The sequence below is a fragment of the Amphiura filiformis genome, chromosome 19 (assembly GCF_039555335.1).
Source record: "Amphiura filiformis chromosome 19, Afil_fr2py, whole genome shotgun sequence".
In the NCBI taxonomy this organism is placed as follows: domain Eukaryota; kingdom Metazoa; phylum Echinodermata; class Ophiuroidea; order Amphilepidida; family Amphiuridae; genus Amphiura; species Amphiura filiformis.
The window spans coordinates 37,116,799-37,140,019 of NC_092646.1; the positions used below are offsets into that span (position 1 = coordinate 37,116,799).

The 23,221-nt window shown below is 37.2% G+C and overlaps 1 protein-coding gene across 1 annotated transcript; it reads right to left on the minus strand.

The window, feature by feature from the left end:
* Positions 1–450: 450 nt before the first annotated feature.
* Positions 451–21,972, minus strand: LOC140140546 (arylsulfatase I-like). Its single transcript, XM_072162305.1, has 7 exons — positions 21,927–21,972; positions 19,582–19,822; positions 9,254–9,464; positions 7,210–7,396; positions 5,135–5,322; positions 4,194–4,404; positions 451–704 (listed from the first exon to the last, which is right to left on the minus strand). Exons 1-7 carry the CDS (start codon positions 21,970–21,972, stop codon positions 451–453), a joined length of 1,338 nt encoding a protein of 445 aa, XP_072018406.1.
* Positions 21,973–23,221: the final 1,249 nt, after the last annotated feature.

Sequence of the window (23,221 nt, forward strand, 5' to 3'; positions counted from 1 at the left end):
CCGGGATTAGGGCGATGCAAGTAGGACCTAATCCCATTTATAATCGATTATAAAATTGCATAATTGTCATTTCGTTAACTTTCTGAACCTATATTCATAGAACTCGGTATAGACGAATACAACGAGCCAAGTGATGGTCAGAATTCAGTCGGCCATTACTGGGTCCCGTCTTCACCAAACTGGTGTTGTTACTGCCCAATTGGTAGATTAAATCCGCTTAAAAATTGATGTTGAGTTGTATTGTGTTGTAAACGTTCATTATTCTTTTGTCTACGTGTAACACGGGTGAGGGAATGCTGTTTAACATCCCCGCCAAGGCCACAACATTTCACATTCTAAGTGGGATAGCCCTAAGGGGGGACCCAGCTATGGCCGCCACTGAAGTGTAGGAATGCGTGAAATTAGATTCGTCTATACTCCAACCCAGGGGATCCAACCAATCAAACAAACTTACGTAATGGCAGTCCACATATCAAAACCGTCCAAGGGGCCAGCCAGGCCATTCAAATTTCCTCTAGCCAAGTTCACAAAAGTAGGGAACCAATCACTGACATGAATCAAGGCATTGTTGGTTGTCGATTTTGCTGCGGCTGGCAAAAGTGGACTATTAATGAAACCAACTGCATGAATACCACCTTCAAATAAAGTACCCTTTCCTCCTCTCATGGGCCAGTTGTTTCCGAAGCGTGGCGGAGCGCCATTATCTATGAGAAAATTGGTTATAGCGTACAATTCAATCTACAAGCATTAAATTATTATACCTCTTAATCATGAAATGATGTTGTTTTCGTTGTTGCCAAAAGGCAAACACCCTCCACAAGAACATTACAATAGATTGGTCTAATAATAATAATAATACATGTTTGTACAGCCGTCTGTATCAGTAGTATAGTTGCTCAAACTCCGGCCAGTTTGTTTTTGTGGAGAGTGTCTGCCTGCGCCTTTCATCTCTTTCGTGAAAAAAGCCCAGTGTGCTTGGAATTCTACGATATTTCAAAAAGAAGCAATGAAAATAAACGTGAAATAATTAACTTCATCGAGGTTAATTTTGTTAATGGTTTTGAACAAACTAGTTCCCATCTGAGCTGGAAGATAATGATGTATTAAATGTACCCATCAGTAAGTAAGTTTAGTTCCAGTCATAATTGATTGACATTTTGCCCTTATTTTGCCAACTCGATATATTTCATAGAACATTTCACACATCAAAAACGCTACTTCAGAAGGCAACTACTGATATCAGAAACAGATCACTCTATCCGAGGCCGCTGGTATTTTGGAGTAGGTACTAAATCCGTATGACTTCAATGATATTGGTATGCTACAAAATCCCGGGAAAAGTTTTACCAAGCGACTACTCCTCTTTTCGCCATACGGCAAGAGTTTCTAGAATGCTGCTAAAGTAAGAAAACTTTTAATGCTAATTTATTGCACATTCCAGGGAAGCGTGGTTACCTTTTTTTAAATAGCCGAGTGAGAGGGTTTTCAATGAAATATTTTTTGTGTCAAAATTGAAGCATCCTATGTATAAAAAAATATAATGAATATTTACTGCACATCATATATAACGATTCGTGATGCCCAATTGTGGCACATTTGATGTCGTTTAAGAGACAGAGAATTTTATTTCAATTTGATATAGGCCAAAATATTTTTTTTTAATGAACAAGAATAAGGATAGAAAAAACGTTGAAAATTCTATGTAAAAATTACATTAGACCCCACCAAAGATTACTGTTTCCTTTTAATGGTAATCTAATCTTTTATTTCCTGAAAAAAGTGGGGTCTAATGTGGATTTTTTTTTTTAAATGATAAAAACATCGAACGTGTATACAAGAAAAATAGCTAAAAATGGTAGGCTGACTGGCGCGATGTACAGAGCACGTGGCCGAAATCAAAATCGATTTATGTGTATCATAGTACCCTCGTATTAATTGTGTGTATGCGCTTGAGAATTCAACAATATAAATAATGGTAGCTCTATTATAACACACATTAATGTTTTAAGCAGATAAAATTCCAAAATATGGTACGTTTCTGTCTTTGCTTGTCACGTGGTATGTCGAAGTAAATGAAGTTGCGATTATATGTTTGAATTTTCACGATGACACCAATAAGTCCTCGTGGCCGACGGGCTAAGGCGCTGGTGATATGATATGTCGATACTGTATACATGATAGCGGAGTGCAGCGTGGGTTCGAGCCCCAACTCTGCCGAACTAAATTTCCTCTTTTTTTAAATTTCATATTATGTTAGGGAAATGTGGCTGGGAGAATGTATGTATGGCGAAGAGTGGTGTGGCTAGCGACCGGTAGGATTGAAAACGTTATGTGCAGCACACACCGACATCGCCCGGGTAATAATTACATTATACAACCAGAGACACTGAAATGAATACACGGGATCGATACACGTAAATGTGCTATGCACGATTGATATTCAGACGATAATTCTTTGGATACCGGGGTAGAAAATGATGAATATCTCCCGTAAATTCGTTTCGTATAAAGAAACCCGATCTGGTTCCTTGCACTTGAACATATATGTTCAACGGATATTATCGTCGTTAGCTAGCGTCTTGAGAAACTAGCGTGCGTCTTGAGCTGAAAAAGTGACCAAAATTCAGATTTTAAATAGCGCAGCGTAGACCCTCGTGGAGGTAGTCTCGGACCAAACTGTATGTGGCTATCACGAACATACAGGATCGACGAGTGTCAGACCGACTGACACAAACTGGCTGTGTAGGAGACTATCGTAGAGGCAGCCTAAAGGAAGATGACAATGGCGTATGTATGCTCGCTGACCGTACAGAGGTCAGTCACAGGCTAATAATGTCATTAGCCTTAGTCGGATGTCCTTCAGCCCATTATCCCCTTCGTACATACTGTGTACAATTGTACACATGGACTTCTATTGCTCCCTGTATATTTATTACTGCAAACAAACACCATGCGCACAATTGTGCATTCATATGCTATCCTCCAGTGCAGAGCGGCCTCGCCTGACTGAATGTCACTTTTCATAATCTAAGAGGGCATCACCCATTACAGCACGTTGCCAGAAGACATGTACTTTCCCTTTTTAATTTTATATGAAATATCATTGTGGACAAGCTAAATTCAAGTCAGGGGGTTAGTGTAAGACCTGTAGAAAACATGGAACACTATTTTTGATCAAATGCTTCAAACATATGTGGTGTAGAATTTTTTTTAAATGGTGTGTACAATTGTACACAGTGTGTCTCACCTTGTAAATATAAGACTAATATATTGTGTTCAGTTGTACACAGTGTGACTAATCTTATCAATATATAGGAGTTATTTAGTATACTTTGTACATCATTATAAGTTATTTTTAACTCTTTTGTCAATACTTCCATTCAGTTTATAATTTGCTCTGGATGCATTTTTTGGAAAAACCACTATGTAGGCCTATTATTACAGAGATAGTTAGGAGTAACTGGTCGTTGATGGGCCCGAAAATGGATCGTGTAGAGTGGAGTAACAAAATTAGTCTCAGAAATCAAGTGTATTAAGTGTGATGTCTTTTTCGGTCTCTCCATAGACAAGAACTGTTTATTAGCATTTTATACCAAATTAATGAGAGTTAAGAGCCTACAGATATGGACGTATGAAGGCAACAGAAAAAAGAAACAAAGGGTCCAAGTTTGTTGCTTCACATATGTTACCAAGTTTTACTGCCATTACTTAGTCATAATGTGTACAATTGTATCCAAAAAATCATTGTAAACGTCGTCACTTAGTCACAATGTGTACAATTGTACACATGCCCTAATTTGCATAATTGATGAGGTAATTTTTTTTTTTTCAGTTTTTCACAAATTACTATCCAAAATAGTTATAATAAGCATACAAAATATTTTTTTGATCGAGCCATCTTAAAAACTTAACAGCTCGGAACACAATGGCCATGCGTGGCTGTGGATTCAACCTACCATGGCATTTTCTGCCATGAAGATATCGGGCCGATGACACTGTGCAGCATAGACTTGTAAAGGAGAGGTCCTTTCACTAGTCATTTGCTATGCAGTACGTACCCTTTTACCTCTCTCTGGCATAGGAATATTCCACGCCATTATAAATGTATTCATAGTCCCAATTCCAGACAAATACAGCACTAATTGGAAGTACATACAATGTTCCTCTTTGCTCATGGAAGAACAATCCCTTACCTGATGAAAAGAAAATGACGGAGTTGTCATAGAGGCCGTTCTCTTTCAGAGAATCTACAATTTCTCCTACAGATTCATCCATTGCGCTAATCATTCCTGCCAGTTTTTTACGTGATTTGGTATTCATTATCTGGTTGAATGGGCTCTGGTAACTTCGGGGAACTTCTAGAGGTGTATGTGGTAATTGCATGGATACAAACATGAACAACGGCTATGAAGAGATAGTAAAAAAATAATTTTGTTGAGATGAAAATATATTTTTTTATCAAAACGATTGATACTCGTAGGTTTTGAGTGATTACAGTCAAATGTGACATTTCATCCACAATTGAATTACCTGATTTGTAGATTCATGTCGTCATAATTCTAAAATTTAAATCTTGTTCGAATTTTTTAAAGCCTTTGACACCATTGATCTTTTCATATCGCGGATGAAGTAACTGGGAGAAGTAGTCGGGTCAGATGTAGACGGGCTTCGTTCTCTCATCGTTATTAATCTAAACTGCAGCTTTTTAAAATATGGCGTATCACAGGGATCTAGTATTGGCCCAAATGGTCCACCATGTACCCATATGTGTAGTAATACCATTTGGAGAGCTTATGATGCGACTCTTGATCTTGTACTACACCGATGCGTGATAATCCTGGCCGATAATATAACCCTTTCCTCTACCTCCCATCATGCATTATTCCGGGGGGGGGGGTACTCCCGCCGCTTTCTGCCTTTCGAGTGTCGCCGGAGGTTTATTATAATAGAGTTCTGTTCATTCCATTCTGGAATACAGACATATATGATATACGATATGTCTGATGTGCTCTCATGTCCCTCAAAAATACTGTGCAAACGTTGTTTAACCAGAGTCCTTAAAGTGGTATATAATGTCACGATATAGTATATGTTTACCGGTTATTTATATCATTTATAAATTTTTGTCTCTTACCGTATTGGAGTTGTGTGACGTGATAATTTCTTTTACTCTGTTAGTGTAGATATCAGTAGTATATTCATTTGCGAAGTCCTGCCAAACTGTGACATTGTCTCTCCTGAAGTCATAACCGCTTATGTCGATGCCGCTTTTTTGAAAAGAGTCTATATGGTCGAAGTAACCAGTGGACTCTGCGAAGAAACCTGTAATTTTGAGGGTAAGATAATGTGATTAGGCTTACAACCGCTTATGCTGCAGACAACCGCTTATGCTGCAGAGCAAAAAGTATTCTCAAATAGCGATTTCACAATCATTATTACACAAAATTTTAAAGGGAGTCTCCGGCAATCACAACATTGTGCCTTATTAGATAAATAATTATCAAGCACGAATCGCATGGTTTTATTTAAAACAAACATTTAAAATCATAGTGCAGTTTTGTCCACGGCAAATTCACCGTGACCTTTTCAGCCATAAACCCGTTTAGTGAAGACTAAACCGAAATGTGCAGTACTAAACCATTATAGTAATCGATTGTCCAATGCAAATTTCTTACCACGTGATAATATTAACCCAATGAGCGATCGAATTGTCCGCTACGGTCGACTAATCCAATTGATAATGATGATATTGACATGTACGGGCGGAGCTCCACTGAATGAGTTTTGGGGTATTTTTCACTAGTTTGCTATCATTTACTTATCAAGGCGGTCCCCCGTTATTATAAGGACTATGCTAATAATTTAAAGATTGACAAGTAGAGAATGAACCATACTTGATTGACAGAAAGTGCTAAATTTGTACTTTGTACCTATTACGGTTTCGTGGCACTCATCTTCCAAATGCGACCAAGTCAGGGCGGCCCGGTGAAGCAAAATATGCATTGGATTAACACGGGAGTTAAGATAAGATGTAGATTTCCTTTCTCATACAAATGTATGTTCCCCCATTATTAAAGCTTGTACCGGGTTAAAAATTTAGATATTATGAAACGAATAAGTAATTGAAACATAGAGCAAGTACTAAAATCATAGCTTTTATGCTGTTTGATATATGACGCTAACTAGTTCATCTCCTATATCTACAACAAAGCGCTACCAGTACGGGTCAATTGCCTATTGTGAGTGCCCCTGTGTTGTGTGCATACATGTAGTTAACAATAACTGCATGATGTTGATCATAAAAACGAATGAAAACAGCCGGGTCTCAACACGTGATATTCAAAATTCCCGCGCCGAAATTGTCTAAGTGCAATGAGGTAATAGTTATTTGTACTCCATTGTCGTCAGCCTTCATTATACTGGGACGTCATTGCACAAGACAATTTCAGCGCCAGGGAATTTTGAATATCGCGTGTTGATAGACGGATGTTATTATTCGTTTTATGGTCACTTTGTTTTAACAATTATATTTCTTACATTATAAGGCATAATGCTGAGATTGCCCCCAAAAAAAAAAAAAAAAAAAAGATTTGTAATTTAAAGAGAATTGTCCATTACTCATTGAAATGAATCTAGTATAATAAATGGACAATATAAGTGTGCTCTTTCATTTAATGACATAAAATTAGAAAAATGTTTTAGGGATCAATTGGACTTTTGACTTTTAAAACCTACAGTTTGGTCAAAAATCGTGCTTGAATAGACCGTTTTCAACAGATTTACTACATTCGTCTTGTTATAAACATTGATTTGAGTCATCTGTTGACCTTATAAAAAGTGTGTTTAGCGGGAAGTGTTAGCTTTCGTTCAATATACAAACTTTTCTGATTGGATGAAGGAAATTATCGGTTTTTTTACAAAACCAATCACAGATGCCGTGTCTTCCACTAATCACCAGCTAGGAACTCACACAGCTCTTATGATGCTATGCACTCAACCGTGTAGTGTAAACACAGACTGTGTAGAGACAATACATTGCTAGATTGTCCGTGCTTGGAATCATTTGTGTGTTTAAGTGTATCTAGGTGGAAACTGTGCATAGATGCATTTATAAGAGTATCGTTTTGTGGATAAACCGGCGGTTGGGTTTTGAAGCATTTCTAAATAAACATATAGCCCCTAACTTTAATCACAGCGCCTATGTCTCACCAAGAAAAGAATCAAATCCCCTATAGATAGGCGTACACTCATATGCAAAGAACCCGAGATGCCATTTGCCAACCATATGTGTCTTATAGCCGGCTTCCCTTAATTTATCTGCAATAGTCTTCTCATTCAATGGCAAACAAAAAGGTCTGATTTCCTCTATGACATTGTGTTGTAATCCAGTGTGAATCTGAAAAGGGAATCATTATATGGAACGTGAATATTTTAATATTAGTATCATTTTTATCATCATTCATCTTAATTTAAAATTTAATGCGGGAATATCCGGGAGAATATTAAGAGAAAAAATGAGACTAGTTACTTTAGCATACTGTACGAGCGTATTATAGATGAGTTGACTTCTGACGTCAATGCCTGGCAGTATGCGCACGCATCATCACAATTTCCATTGTTTTTTGCCTGGGCGCGCATCATATTTTGTTCAGGACTCGTTTTTAAAACTCCCGCCACATTACAATAAGGCTATTGAATAGTGATGTGGTTGCATGGGGTTCACTCAAGCATATCGATATACCAGTCCCTTGCCTTTGTTGATAAACATTGAGGTCAACTCATCTATAGATATTAGTTTAGACAATATCGAATTACAGATTTATAATATCAAATAATGTACTAGAGACATTTGAATGAATTTTTGAATGAATCTCAAATGTAGCCAAATGATGAAGTAGAATAAGTGAATAAACTTATACGTTTTAAGTGAACTTATATTCATGACAAATTAATGGTATTGAATGTACAACGAAGCGCTAACTTTCGTATGTTGTGAACTGAGTCGATCTAGAAATTAGGCATGTTAGGAGGGCAGATATTATCTAACATAAGCAGCTTATAATGAAAGACAAAGATAAAAGACTAGTTTGCGTCTGACGTCACTGTCAAGCAAATTCTCTACGATCCTTGATTGGCTAATAGCGCGTATAAGGAAGGTCAATTCATCTGGCTGGTGCCGGATCGGAGAAAAGGAATAGCAGTGAATGGCGAAAAATTCGAAAAATTACGTACTCTTACAAGGCAAAAGCAACTTTTCTAGGCATTGTTGACATGGTGCCTTCACCAAAGAAAGTTTCCTAGTATAAAGACCTAACTTTTGAGATGGTTTGTATGTTTAAAGGTGCAAAATTAACAATGAGGCGCCCGGTTTTACCGCCGTGTTCAGCAATTCATATCATCACGAAACTTGTAAACAAACCGTGCTCGGAGTTTGATTGACAGATGACGTCAGACGCAAACTAGTCTTTTTATCTTTGTCTTTCATTATAGCGGAAGGCTTATATACATCCGTTCTTAAAACTTTGGTTCTGTAAATGGTAGCTTCTTCAAACTCAGAATGAATATACATTGGAATGTTACGAAATAAGGGCTAACGTATCTTGATACCCTTTTCAGATTTTTGTAGGTGACCTCAGAAGTAAAGTAAGACTTGATCCACCGGAAACTAATTGGAACAGAATACATTTAATCACCATTCATTTCAGAAAAGCATAATCAACAACACATCAAAAGTCCGCGAAAATCCACGTAGTGGAACAGTGCCTAATTTGCATAAATCCAAAATGGCCGCTTATGCATTGGGTGAAATTTCAAATCTTAATAAATACCATAGCAGTGTTCCACTACTTGGATTTCCGGGGACTTTGGATGTGTTATTAAATGCTTTTCTGAAATGAATGGTGTTTAGTATGGGTTCTGTTGCAATTAGTGGTGAGTTACCCGCTTATTTTTCTTAATTTGACTACAGCCTATTTATTTCCCCTACAACAAATAGAAAATTAAATTTAAACAGAATTTTCGCACAAGCTGGATAGGACCCTGGGGACAATCATGGAAAATATTGAAGGGTTACTATTATGCAGAAGCTGAGATACGAGGGTGGAGGTAGCACTTTCTACCTCCACCAGTAGATATATTTAGTATATCATTGATAATAATATTCATAACTTCTGACTCAAACATCGCTGAAGGTTGGTTAATGTACGGGACAACAATGAATGGTCAAAAGACTAGTGCTCTAGAAGTGTATTACCTGATAGCGCCCCGTTAGAAGCTGACTTCGTGTTGGAGTACACTGCGGCTGTACATAGTAGTTCCTAAGTATGACGCCTTCTGCAGCCAAAGCATCGATTTTGGGCGTCTCGATTCCACTTCCATCCTTATTATAACCTACGTCATTGTATCCAAGATCGTCAGCTAAGATTATGATTATATGTGGCGGTTGGGCGTTTCTTGCAGTCCGGCTGGCAAAAATAGAATATTAAATACAAAGGAGTAAAAAAAAGTCTATCCCATCTTTGCATAGGCATAGGCCTCCATCACAATTCCATGAAAATATGGGGTATATGTCAGTACTAATTAAGTAGCCTATGGATCACTCCATTTTTTTGGCTAAAAAGTCACGTAATATATGTTGTAACAAAATGGTCTACCCTGTGGGAAGGCGATTATTAGCAGTTAATTATTATAAAACACTTAAGCACACCAAAATGGTCAAATGTGACCGAACTAATCGGCACATACACGCGTAATAACCCAGCAGAGAAGAAATTACCAGCCCTTGTACTCAGCAAGATTTTTTGTTACTAAGCTTTTCATTAATTTTTACCCACAAATCAATACAGGATAGGATAATGACTTTCTCAATGGTAAGGGTTTAATTTAATATGCACACAGTCAACAGTGGATCTCTTATCAATGTACATGCAACCAATTCAGCCACTCTCCAGCCTTGGTCTCCAGCTCTATGTACCAGACTGATATCAAGGATGCATGATGTACATGTATAATGCTACTGGCTATTAACATTTATGGAACTTTGACCACTGGGAATGGGATGATTTCATTGCTATATTGTCGATAGGAAGAACGTTTGGCAAGTTAAGTGTGAATTCAATGAAAATATCATATTTTCGTCAAAATGTAACCAATCTAAATGTGTCAGGTGTCAATGTGCACTGAAAATGGGTTATTCGCCAGATTTCGCTGATTGCAGCAAATTTCATCCATGAACAAAAACCATCTGTCACTTTTCATATCTGCCTAAATTCTTCAAGTAGAATAAACAGCCATGACAACCTCGTCTCTTTTTCTGAAAATAGCTATATATTGAAGGTCATCACAAGAAATAATGCACAGGCAATTTAATGCAAATGAGGGAAATACCTATTGCCAACTTGGTAATATTGTATACTCATAGCCCAATTTAATCACATCATAGCACCCAGTTTAAGTTTGTCGTGTTCAAATATCGCAATTAAAAGATTCTTTAATCTTTAAGAAAAAACCCAATTGCAGTAGAAGCAATCTTTACATTTTTAATATAACCGATACGGCGAATTGAAAAGATACAGGGCACCTAATTTAAGTGCAAATTCCTAGTTATACCGCTATGGCGGAAAAAATAGGCTGCGCAGGGTAAACCAGAACCATTGTTTAATTGTTTTATGTTAATAAGCACAGGCCGTGTACACAACATGATACGCAAATAACACAAATTTCCGGGTAATAATGCGTGATATTTGTCAATAACGCGAGAATCGAATGGCCCTTGAGGCTTCAAGCACTGAAATTAGGGACAGCTCGTCTACATATTTTTTATACATGACTGGGAGTAAGGAAACAAACCAAAAGTTGGATGGCGTTTTATAAACGAAAGTGCTTTTGTTAGGGGAAGAGGGTCAAAAAAGCTCAAAAAGTTCGATAACGTTTGTATTAAAACTAGTTGAAATATCCGGTAAAATTGAACATTCGGGGTAAAATTTTCAACATTTCACACTTACGTTTCAGGGAGGAAAGGGTCAGCGTCTCCTACGTCACCGCTAATCGGAAAAGTAATTGCCGAGTTTGGTCGATATAGTACAGGCCGTAGGGGGAGTTCGTGTACATAGAAATTTACTTTGCATTTTCATGTCATATATTTTAAAACATTCACAAAAGGTTTGGGTATGAAATTCAGATCAAGTATAATTAAAGATGGCGTCCAAAATGGCCGCCAAATAGGAGTGCTCCATTAAAACACACTATAACAACATACAGATGATCTTATAATGATGAAAAAGTATCAATGCAATTAATGTTTCTAATCTACAGAAATATCTATGAGCCCATTTTGTTTCATTCGCATCTTTTCATTTCAAGATGATGTCCAATTGGCCGCCAGAATAGCCTATTTCCTTTGAAATACACTAGAGCAACATCAAAATGATACAATAATAAAGTAAATGGAATGAATGTTTCTTATCAAAATAAATAAATTTGCACACAATTTGTTTCATTTGCATTAGTCCAATTCAAAAATGGCCACGACTATTTTCAGTTAATTTAATGAATAAAAACATAGCAATAAAAGGAATCATATTTCCGACACGTGAGCCAAATGAAATGATCAGTGTGATTCCATCATCACATTTAATTTGATTTTTGATTTGTTTTTCAGGCCTGTGAAAAGTTTGGAGAATACAAAGCTGTAGCCAAGTCAACTTTTCACCCGGAACTAGCTGTAATCTTGTCAACTTTGATATTATAGCTGTAGCATTTCCTAATTATAGTAGCTTAGTTAACTTTCTCTACATATAGGCCTATAGATGTACCCTATTCAACTTTCGTAACGTAACTGCAGCAGGCGATAACTGATGATAAAACTGTAAGCACCAGCAATGGCTGTGAAAGAATGTGAGTCATAATGTCCATGTTACCAAGAGGCTAAGGCTAGCTGATGGAGACCCATTTTGTTATTTTGTTATGATCAATGTTACAATAAATATACAACACAAATCTTTTTCTAACACTGGTCTACCGGGTGACATTCGCTCATTTGTATGGCAGAATGTTCATTTGTGTATGGAGAGCCAGTTTACTAGAAATACCTTATAAAAGCATTAAATTAGTACAACCCCGGCAGTCCCTGTGCACTGGAAAACCAGAATTTGTTATATAAAAAGAATCGAAAATACAAAAAAAACCCAGATCCGCCTGTGTGCATGGGTAGCAAAATTTGTCTCAAAACTTAATGAATTCAACATACGGGATATAATGAACCATTGACCTGACGCCATGATGGCAGAATTTTAAATTATAATGTCTAGTATTTTGCATCTTCAATGAGCGTGTTTCTTGGCTTTCTGGCTCTAAATCGTCTGAAAAAAAACCCCAGAAATGTGAGGAATGAGCAATAGGGCCGGTCAATAAAAGTCTTTACGAGGGGGTCTTTCAACACTGGCAAAATTCAGGGGCCTTTTGGTGTTGTGCTGTCCACCCCACACACTCGTACAAAATGGTAATTTCAGTATGTGCATTAGGAATTTATCAAAGGCGTTTTGTATATTTTTCTTTTATTATAACCAATTATTGAAAATATAGAAAGTAAGTGAGATATTCTAGCCCATTTTTGAATATATGGATTTGTGCTCAGTCTGTGGATTTATTGTACATGCAAAATAAGGGCTTTTAGCATTATTTTACTAAAGATTGTTTGAATATGGAATTGAACTATTATTCACAGTCAGATCAAACTAGAGGCTTAAGATTGAGCTAGAAAGTTTGCCCCCAATAATAAATTCTGTTCTGATTTAAGGGCTGGGGTATGAACGTTTGGACAGTATTTATTTTGGGACATCAGACATATCGAATTGCATTCTGAATACGAAGAATGTCATTCTGATATCAAATAATTTTGATTTTTGAAATTCGCAATTTAATACACATTTTATGGCAAATCATTAAAATTGATATTTTTGATATTTAACAGTAGGCCTACTTGAAGTAAACTTTATAAATCTGATGATTTATACTTAAAGTGTATGTAGGTGGGATGAAAAGCCGACGATCAATTGAAAATTTTGACCTTTCGTATTGAAGATATGGATTTTTTTCCCAAAACACCAAAAAAAAATTAGGTCTTTTTGGGAAAAAATCCATATCTTCAATATGAAAGGTCAAAATTTTCAATTGACCGTCGGCTTTTCCTCCCTGCTACATACACTTTAAGAATATATCATTAGATTTATATAATTTACTTCGAGGACTGTTATATATCAAAATTTGAAAAATATCAAATTTTTATAATTTGTCATAAAATTTGTATTATATTGTGATTTTCAAAAATGAAAATTATTTGATATCAGAAAGACATGCTTCGTATTCAGAATGCAATTCGATAGGTCCGAGCTGCTCTCATGTACCACAAAAAATACTGTCGAAACGCAATAAACGCTCATTTTAGATCCCTTAATGAAATGAAGTAACCTCTTTTTGTTACTTATTGTCAAATCCAAAAATGATCCATGTCATTTCTAATAACTGCAACATTCAGATAAAGTTTTAAAAAATCAACTTGGGGTAGGATTTTGGTTATTTGCCTTATTAGGCTATTCCAGAAATTAATGAAGACAGGTAAGTTTGTACCATACATTTTTGGGAATTCCCAGACCAAAATATTATCGAGAAACATGGGAATTCCCATTTTGGCAATAAAATCCCAGTGTCCATAAAGAAGACAGGCAAATTTTGGCCAAATTTTTGGGAATTCCCAAGCCTAAAATAAAAAGGTGTCTTTTTCTTTTGGAATCCCCATGTCTTCTTTAGGGTTGTGAAAATAATGACAATTTTTTTGGGAATTCCCAGAGCAAAACAATGGTGAAAAATGTTGGGAATCCCATGTCTTCTTTAGGGGGGGGGGTGCCTTTAATTTCTGGATTGGCCCATTGACCCGATTTCCTATGGTATGCACAGGACAGGTTAAAGTAGACAAATAATTACTGTAATACCTGTGTGAAGTCAAGCATTACAGCTCAACATCAAAATCAATAGAATCATAGACAGGACGGGTTAATAAAAAGCAACATATTCTTCGTTCTAAATATGGGTCATCTATCATATAGTTCCAAACAATCCTGTTTAGTGATTAAGATTGAATTTTTTGGTGTCAGTTGTTAATTCTTCTGGAACAATAATAGGCGCTTACGGGGGAGAAGGTTTGGTGGTTGTCATGCATAGGACCTTTACATTATGTCAAGCATATATCTGGGCATTAAGGTTAGCAACTATTTCAAACTGTTGCGATTTGGTAGTTCACAGCATCTTTCGAATGGTAGTGAGCTTTGGCAAAAATTGCATTGATCATTTCATAGCGAGCGTACAGAAGAATTCAAATATAATACTTTTGTAGGTCCTGTGGTACTTGGGTTATGTTGTAAGGAAGGCTGCAACAACAACACTTTTGTAAAACGTATCTCATTAAGGCCATACTACACCCATATATTGGTTTGATTGGTCTAAAAAAATATTTGTTCATTTATAGCTAGGCGATATATGCACGGATCATGTGAAATAAAAATAATTATGAAAAAACTTTGTAAAAGTGTGTCTTTTCACCCATTTGTCTTAAAGTTGACTGGTTGGTAAGGACGCTTATTTTTTAGCGATCCACTTTTTACGTCTGTGACAGGCGGCGTAGGAAGCGCAACACGTGACGTACGAGGCTGGCGAAGATACACTGACAGCCCCATTCAAACTACACGGTTAGCAATTACAAATAGAAAATTATCATACTTGCAGTGGGGTACTTTGTCGTACCCCGACGGTTTTAAAGTAAGATAATTTTGCTTTGACACCACATAACAAATTTAGAATTCTTTGTGACGATTTCATGATTATGTGTTAAATCTAATGGCGACCTCAAAATTGGCGATATCGTTTCCATCACCGCCTGGTCTGTGATGTCAGCGGATGTCACTCTCCATAGGGATGGGCGATACCAGCTTTTGTCGATTGTCGATCTAGAGCAGTCAGGGGCGGCGGCCGAATTTTTAGAAAAAATTAAATTTAATTTAAAAAAATGGCCGCGGAGCGCGCTTGCGCGACGCAGGAGGTTGTCTGAGGGAGGATGTTCCCCCCTCAGAAATAAGAAACGGGTGCAAAATGAAGATCTAATTGAAGCGATTTGGTGGACAATTTTGGCGCTATTACTCACGGCGTAAAATTTTAGTTTGGCGGCCGAATATTTGTGAAATGTGCGGTTCATGAAGTCTTTCTTGGACAAGTTTCCCTATTGTCGTAGGCCTATAAATTGTTTTAAACATAAATCGGCGAAAGAAGAAGCGAAAATGGCCACTTGTATATCGATTACGCAGGGGAGTGAAGAAAATTGAAGTGTTTTGGTGGACCATTTTGGTACTAGTGTGTAAAACTTTAGTTTGAAAAAGCCGCGAATTTGTTAAATGATGGTCCATGAAACCTTCCTTGGACAAGTTTTCCCTGTAAGCCTATACCGCAAATTGTGTTAACATAGGGCTTAAATTTGCAAATGTTGGAAGAAGAGCGAAAATGATCATATATTTATCAACTACGCAAGGGTTAGTCTGAGGGGGATGTTCCCCCCTGAGAAGTTTGAAAAATTTGCAAGATGAAGGTCGGATTGAAGCCATTCGGTGCATTGTTTTTACACTACTATTTGAATCAATTGCTTTAAACAGAAAAAGGGCCCGAACTCAATTTGCAAAACTTGAGATTGGCAATTTACTAAAGCATGCATAAATCGATGAAGTCGGTATGGAGTCCGTCTTAATACTGACTTTGGTGGCAAAATGTGAGGGGCCCTGCATATCGGCGGACCCGCAGTAATTTTCACATGCTTTTAGGACGAGGACCCGCCTTCAAGCAATACCGAAAATAATCGCAGGCCTATATAGGACCTACTTCCAATCGTCCCGACTGTGCGATTATTTAGACATCGGCCTACTCTATTTCGTGCGATTTAGTTTCTCTCCTCCTTACCTCCCGTTTCTCTTCTCTCTTTCTCCTTGCTACCCCCCCTCTTCTCTTTTGGGGGGTGGGCCCGTCAGCCCCCCGAATCCGCGCCTTAAATGAGTCAATGTGTATGTTGGGGGAGGGGAGGGGGGTACTGAGGCCTACCACATTTAATAACGAACTTGCTTACTCTTTGTGGGATTTCGAATCGCAACACAGGTAATAATAAAAACAGTAGCAAACTTCACTTTACTAACAAGATACAACAACTTTACAACTTTCTTTTTAATTAATGAAACAAAGCTTATTTTTGACTCAGAGTTTAATTTTAAGATGCTAGCCGAAGTCAATAACTTTGCACATTCTTCGGGTTCCTTTGTTGGTTTCCACTCTTGTTAAAAGAAGACATAAAACCTGATGATCAGCTGACTCTTTCTGTTGACAATTTAAGTTTAAAACATTATTAACACAATTTGTGTGTTGATTGTAAACAAAACCAATAGGCCTACAATTGGCTAGTTTCAAATCTTTCGTAACATATTTTAAACCGTGTTTTTTGTACTGAAAATATTTTGTAAAAGATTTGCAATTACTTTGATTGGGATCGAACATTGCCACTTTACAATGCTCAAGGTCACCAAAACTCAGATGTGTGAAAAATCCTTTTTGTTAAAAATTGTATGAAATCATCCCTCAGCGTAAACTAGTTTCTATACCGGGGTACACTTCTAAATGTGAATGATACGGTAGGTAGCTGAAAAGTGTTTTGTGACGTTACATGTATGTATGTAGGCCTTCATTAGGAAAACAATTGTTATTTAAAGCACCGTAACATTTTTTTTTTTTTTTATTTTTACCTAATTGTAATAAATATAACATAACAAACACACCCTGAAATGTTTTATCGTGTAGGCCTACATGCCCCGCCAATACCCGCCATGATGTGCTGCTGAGTGCATATCCCATAGACAATCCATTGGATTATTCAAAACACTGTTAAATGTAGGCCTAGGCCTAGCGGTGGGCCTGGGCTGCGAGATCTGGATCTGGATCATTTATACTCCAATAAAAGCAGTGAATTCTGCACCCGGAATTCTGCATCACACTAGCTCACACTAGAGTTGGAGATAGTCTAGACCTACCACACAATTTATTCGCTACCTGAAGTCGCTAATAGAGAATGAGAGATTAGAATATTTGTTTTCAATTTTCTAATATTTTTTCAATACGTTCCATTAAATAATTCTTTAGGCCTATTCTGTCATGTCTGTAAAGTACGGTATCGTACGCGTACCGGTATCAGAGAATCCGCGGTATCGAGTATCGCGCAACCTTAGTCAAAGGTCAAAACCAATTATAAAAATATGGCGTCGATTTCGTCGGCTTATCTTCGAAGCGAGCAGTGATGTTATCAGTTCCAAGTTTCACACGGATTTTTCATCTTTTTCTCAAAGTGGAAGGAATACACACCCGCTACAGGTAAGTGACGAAACCGTTACTACACATGAAGTTTTAGGGTGTGTCCAACAGTTTAATATTGAGGTTTTACCATTGTGAACATACCGATTCACATTATTATCGTGTTTTGTAAGCTTTGCTATTTTCTCAGAAAACTGAGCAAAAATTCACCTAATACTGAAAATTGACTGTTTTGACTGTTCTTTAATTTCAACCGTATCAAACCTGAAACAAATGTGCTGCCTTGTGAACACAAATTTTGCATATCATTGTCAACTGGAAGGGGAAAATAACTATAATTTCATTGATAACATGAAATTGATGCATATTTGTGTTTTCAAAGCTGTGCATAATTAATGCATTTCCAAAATAAAAAATATTTTGGTACTATTAGGGTCTGCCATTGCTGATAAATAAGTGTGTAAAGTGGATTCACGTCAGCAGTTCTGAAATTGCAAATATGATCAAAATTGTGATGGGGTCATCATGTACCTCTCTTTGGCTTGTACAATTAAAAGCATGTAAGCTACATTATTATCAATACCACCAATAGAACGAGAAGATTTGCCCCTTCATTTTGCATACCACTTTGACCAATTTTTTTCTCTCATTTCTTCACAAAATGCAAAAAACCCGCAAAAAAATGTGATGGGTGTAGTACCCCCTTAACAACAATAAATCAAGCACGTTTTCAAAGTATATGATTTGTAGAATAAACTTTTGCAAAACATCAAAGTGATATTTTTCAATAATATATTGATTTAAATAATGAAAATCGACTTTTTGGCTGCTTCGCCCAACAATACGTCCTGTACCCTTAACAGCTGAAATAATTGTGAAAAAGTAATCAATAACTGTGACGCCGGAATGTCGAATAGATAAGCAAAGGTAATCCATCTAATACGAGTAAATAACTTTTTTGAAATACCATTGCTTAAAGTTTAACACAACTTACAAGGCGCGTTAATATTGCCATAATGCCTTTGATTTTACACTGCTATGCAGATCTTTTGACACAAAAGTAATACTGAAATCGTTCACCTTGGTTGAAAATTATTTTGAACCCAAAATTCATTTTTTATTCTTCGCGAAGAAAAAGAGACTGAGAAAAATATGAATATTACACCCATCCCATTGCCCACCATATTCGCCGGCGAAGTGACGTAATAATCGGATTACCTGTCATATCAGTAGGTGAAAACAAATGTTGAATATATCGCGCTGCACTACAAGCAAGTTGTATTCATCACCTGCAATCATAGAATCAACACAATATCGCTCTTTTCAAAGATACTAATCTTACAGGTGCGAGTGATCAGCATGATATGGTTCAATGCAGAAGTACCGCGTGAACGTACTAGTGCAACGCGGTATATCAAAAATTGTTTTCACTTATAGCTATGGTAGTTAATCCGATTATTACGTCACTTCGTCGGCGAATACTTATTCGGCGCAGGTTTTTTACGTAGCAGTTCATGCGATACCTATTGTAATTCATGCGATACCTATTGTAATTCAAACTAGTGTTGATTTGATTTTTGAAAAATATTAAGATTCTTGCAAAGGGTTTAGAAACCTTTGAAAATGTGTCAGTATTCTATTTATATTTACTACTCTTTTCTGAAAATAAAGGGAGTTGACACAAACCCTAAAGATTAAAAAGTCTTTTTTCTCAACACTTAGACTTAAATGGCAGGGATCATGGTTATTTTCAAAATCGTGTTCAACGAAAACATTCACTAAATTAAAGGCCTCAACTAGGCTTTCATTTTGCACAATTTTCTCAAATGTTAGGGGGCCCATGACCCTTAGACAACCCCTACGTAGCAATTGCGCGACGTACGCGATGAGCCTCTTTCAAACTTTTTCATCTTTCTAAGATTGGTGATCTGACTAAACCATTTTCCACCCTGATTTGGCAGTGACCATGGTGACGTCAGTGCGCATTTGAGCGCAATACAAATCGCTAGTGTTCGTTCAAAGCGCTGGCGTACACACGCACGCGCTTAAAGACGCCGCATAGATGCGCGCGCGAAACAGCTGCCTCAACGCTTTGACGTCACTGCCACTGCTGGTGGAAAATGCTTTAATCACCAATTCGGGCTGCGCGCCTGTCATAATGGGAAGGCAATGTTCATACGAAAAATTTCTTACTCGTTATTATCTTCTTGCTCTTTCAAAGTTTCCAACAACATCTTTTCTTCTTCCTTTTCTTCTAGAGCCTCCAACACCATCTTTTCCAAAGTTTCTTCTTCTTTTTCTTCGAGATCGTCTGCTAGCATGGCTAGTCCGTTATCGTCTGCTCGGTCTTCAACTTCCAGATCCTCCAAAATCTCGACAAGCTCTTCCGCGCGGGATATTTTCTCCAGTGAAGCTTTCAAATCAGCGTCTACGTCTGGAAATATAAATAAGAACTGTAAAAAATACAACCCCACGGATGAAGATGTTTCGTAAGGGTCTTGAATACTATTAATTGGCTTTATGTGTGGAACAATTAGTTATTTGGGAAATATTGGCATTGATTAATACCACCAAGGACATGCTAAGAAATACCGTAAAATATTCACAAATTTTCATGTTGAAAGTTGAATTTACTTTAAAAATGTGTGCTAAATACACATTTGTAACAAAAACATCAACCAAGTTTCACGATAATCAAACAATAATATTCAGTAGACCTCAGATGACCTTGAAAATTGTGCTGCTCAAGGGTTATGACATACTACGTCCAGTTTCATGACAATCAAATAGTAGACCTCAAATGACATTGACATGGCCTTGAACTTTATTGGCGCTTGATCGTAACCACATCCACCAAGTTTCATGGAATCTGACAATATACTCAATTATATATGACCATTGAAAATAAATCACTCTCAAAAATAAATCACTACAATTCTCACCAAAGCCACTCAATTCTCACTTGTCGTGTTTATTACATGAAAAAAAACAAGGTCAAACCAGGGTCATACCACGTTACGCAGCTCGCAGCATGTCGAACGAATTATAAGTGCCGATAAATTATGATGACGTGATTTAATAGCCAATCAAGACCCGGACCACTTTCGTATTTATGTTGAACAAAGGTAAAGTAGTAAAGGAGTCGACCCTGTATTTTTTATTAAAGGACGGAGTGCCCATCTCTCTTTCGTTAGCGATTATGCTAGACTCAACTGTAAAATGTTGCTGGGGGAGGGGAAACCGGATCGCCACACCTCCTCCACAGTGAGTCTGTTACCAGTGGCGTAGCCAGTGGGGAGCAGGGGGCCGGTGCCCCCCCGCTCGTCATGGCCGTCGGTACATGTAAGGCCGTCGGTAGACGGACGGTGTTGTTGAAAAAAAAAATCGTTCATAATAGACTAATTTTCACCCAGGGTGACAGGAAGAAGGGGAGAATTGTAAAGAAAATGATGAAAAATTATGAATTAAACGCCTATTATCCTTTTTTTTTTTTTTTTTTTGCTCTTCACTTTTTCAAACCATGCAAAAATTTTGGGGTCAACAAATCACAACTTCCGTCGGTAAAAAATATTTCCGTCGGTACATTTACAAGTTGTGCCCCCTCGGTTCCAAAATCCTGGCTACGCCACTGTCTGTTCCCTTCCCAGCAGTTAAGAATGCCTGTACAAATTTATACATCTGGGTAGAGAGAAGTAATCGAGTTAAAGTACCTTACTCATGCGCACAAAACGATGGCGTCACCAAGGCTCGAACCAGCAACCTACAGATTATGAGTCGGAGCCCGTTCCGCTCGGCCACCGTACATATTTACGTAGTACACTCGCTACATTGGCCAAAAGGTGCGAGGGAACACCAATGAAACATGCAGTCTATGATAGAATTTACAAGATGTCATTACCATGTCGCACTATCAGATCATAAGTTCTAGTAACTAAAAACTAATTTATAGAAATCGTGAAATGGTCTTCTTTGATCCTACAAACATAAACATTACCTCCTTATTAGCCATTACCATTTGGTTCAGTTATGTCTTCAAATATACAAGAAATAATCACCTCTTGGCAGATTCAACAATATATATATATTTGATCGCTTCTCTCGATTTATAGTGTGGAACACATACCGATAAGTTAAGCACCAATTGGCAATAATGAGTTGGCTATTCTGGTGCTTTTTACAGACATTTTTGGCTTCACATGGCATTTTGATATCACAAACGGTTTGAGTGGGGTTTTCTGCTGCTTTCTACAGATATTTACTGAAAAAATGTTGTGATATTTTCATGCATAAACAAAAGTTGCGCTATCCTATCACACCGTTTTCCGTTGTTGTGGTTCGAAATGCCAAATAAATTATGGACTCACATCTTCCGTAAAAATCCATTCCAATTGAAATCCATAAAAAAACATAACCTCCCATACACAGGGTATATATTTCAAATTGAGTCCCCCATTCAGGTAGCCCAACCACTCACACTCCTTATGTAATGTCTTCCATAGGGTGCATAAATTTCAACTGGAATAGCATAAAATACTTACAAGCTAAAGTCACCATCACCAACAACACACCAACCACTCCCTTCATTGTGGCATTTAAATGTAGATTTGTCTTATGAGCGAGACCGACTTCACTTGTGCAATAGTTGCCTTTTGGGTAGCAACTTTCCCGTGTAACTTTGACCAGCCGTTCGCTTGTGGATCACTTCAACAGCTTCTTGATAGTAGCTGATAGTTGAGGGGAATTCTTCGCTGTATTGGCGTCAGTTAGTCCGCGTGTATTCGGTACCGGTACGATTAGAAAGACACAGTATGGAATGAATTATAATATTATGTGTTTCGAGTGGGTGGTTCAAGGGCAAGGCCCTATCTTATAGTCCTACCTGCAATAGCTGCTCTACAATATAATAGACATTTGATAATAAGCCAAATCGGCATTGAATTTTTGCAATGCATTGTTGGACAGTTTTTGCAGTTTTTGGACTCTTTGTCCTCTGACCTATCGGCAAAATTGTTTTTTGTGCGTGCAAAATGTTATTTAAAACGTTTTATTATATTCTGTATACCTTTCTCGAGTCAGTAATCTATATTGTATTTTATTGTATCTCTAAATGTGATGATGAGAAGTATATAAAAGTATACATTTACAGAAAGGCAACGATGCGAGGAATTCAAACAGATTCCTGCAGAAATTAACAGTTTTTGAGAAATCTCAAAATTTGAAAATATGAATATGATATAGATTAATTATTCAAAATATTTTTAATGATAACATTATTACAATACTAAATAAATGAATAATATTTAGAGCAATTTTCCCGATATGTCAGAGGTCAAAGTGTCCCAAAAACTGGAAGTTACAATGGCGATTGGGCCTATTCTGCACTCCACCACGGCATTCCACACATCTAAAAATATGACACCTGGCAGCTATTGCAGATAGGCTCTTCGTGAACTTAACCCCTCGGATTTAGAGCTATTTACATGTATAGTAAGTATTGTTGTAGAACTTGAACAAGACAACGTGATGATATATTAGGTATATACAACCGACCGATGGTAAATAACTAATTCTCGAAATGGTTCAATAGTTTCTCCAAGGGCCAAGTCTAGCCTTTAAAAACGACAACATATGCATAAGCAAACCGTGAAAGCGCTTAAGCTAAGCTTAGCATATGCCTTCAAATTTGTTTGTTTTTGAATGCCTATGAGCTAATTATTTGTGCAGATTTATAAAACATGCCAAAGGGAATAATGTAGAAAAAGAACCACAGGCCCTGCCAAGTTTGAGGTCATTTGGTAAATTTAGTCATTTTCGAATTATTTAGCCACCTCCT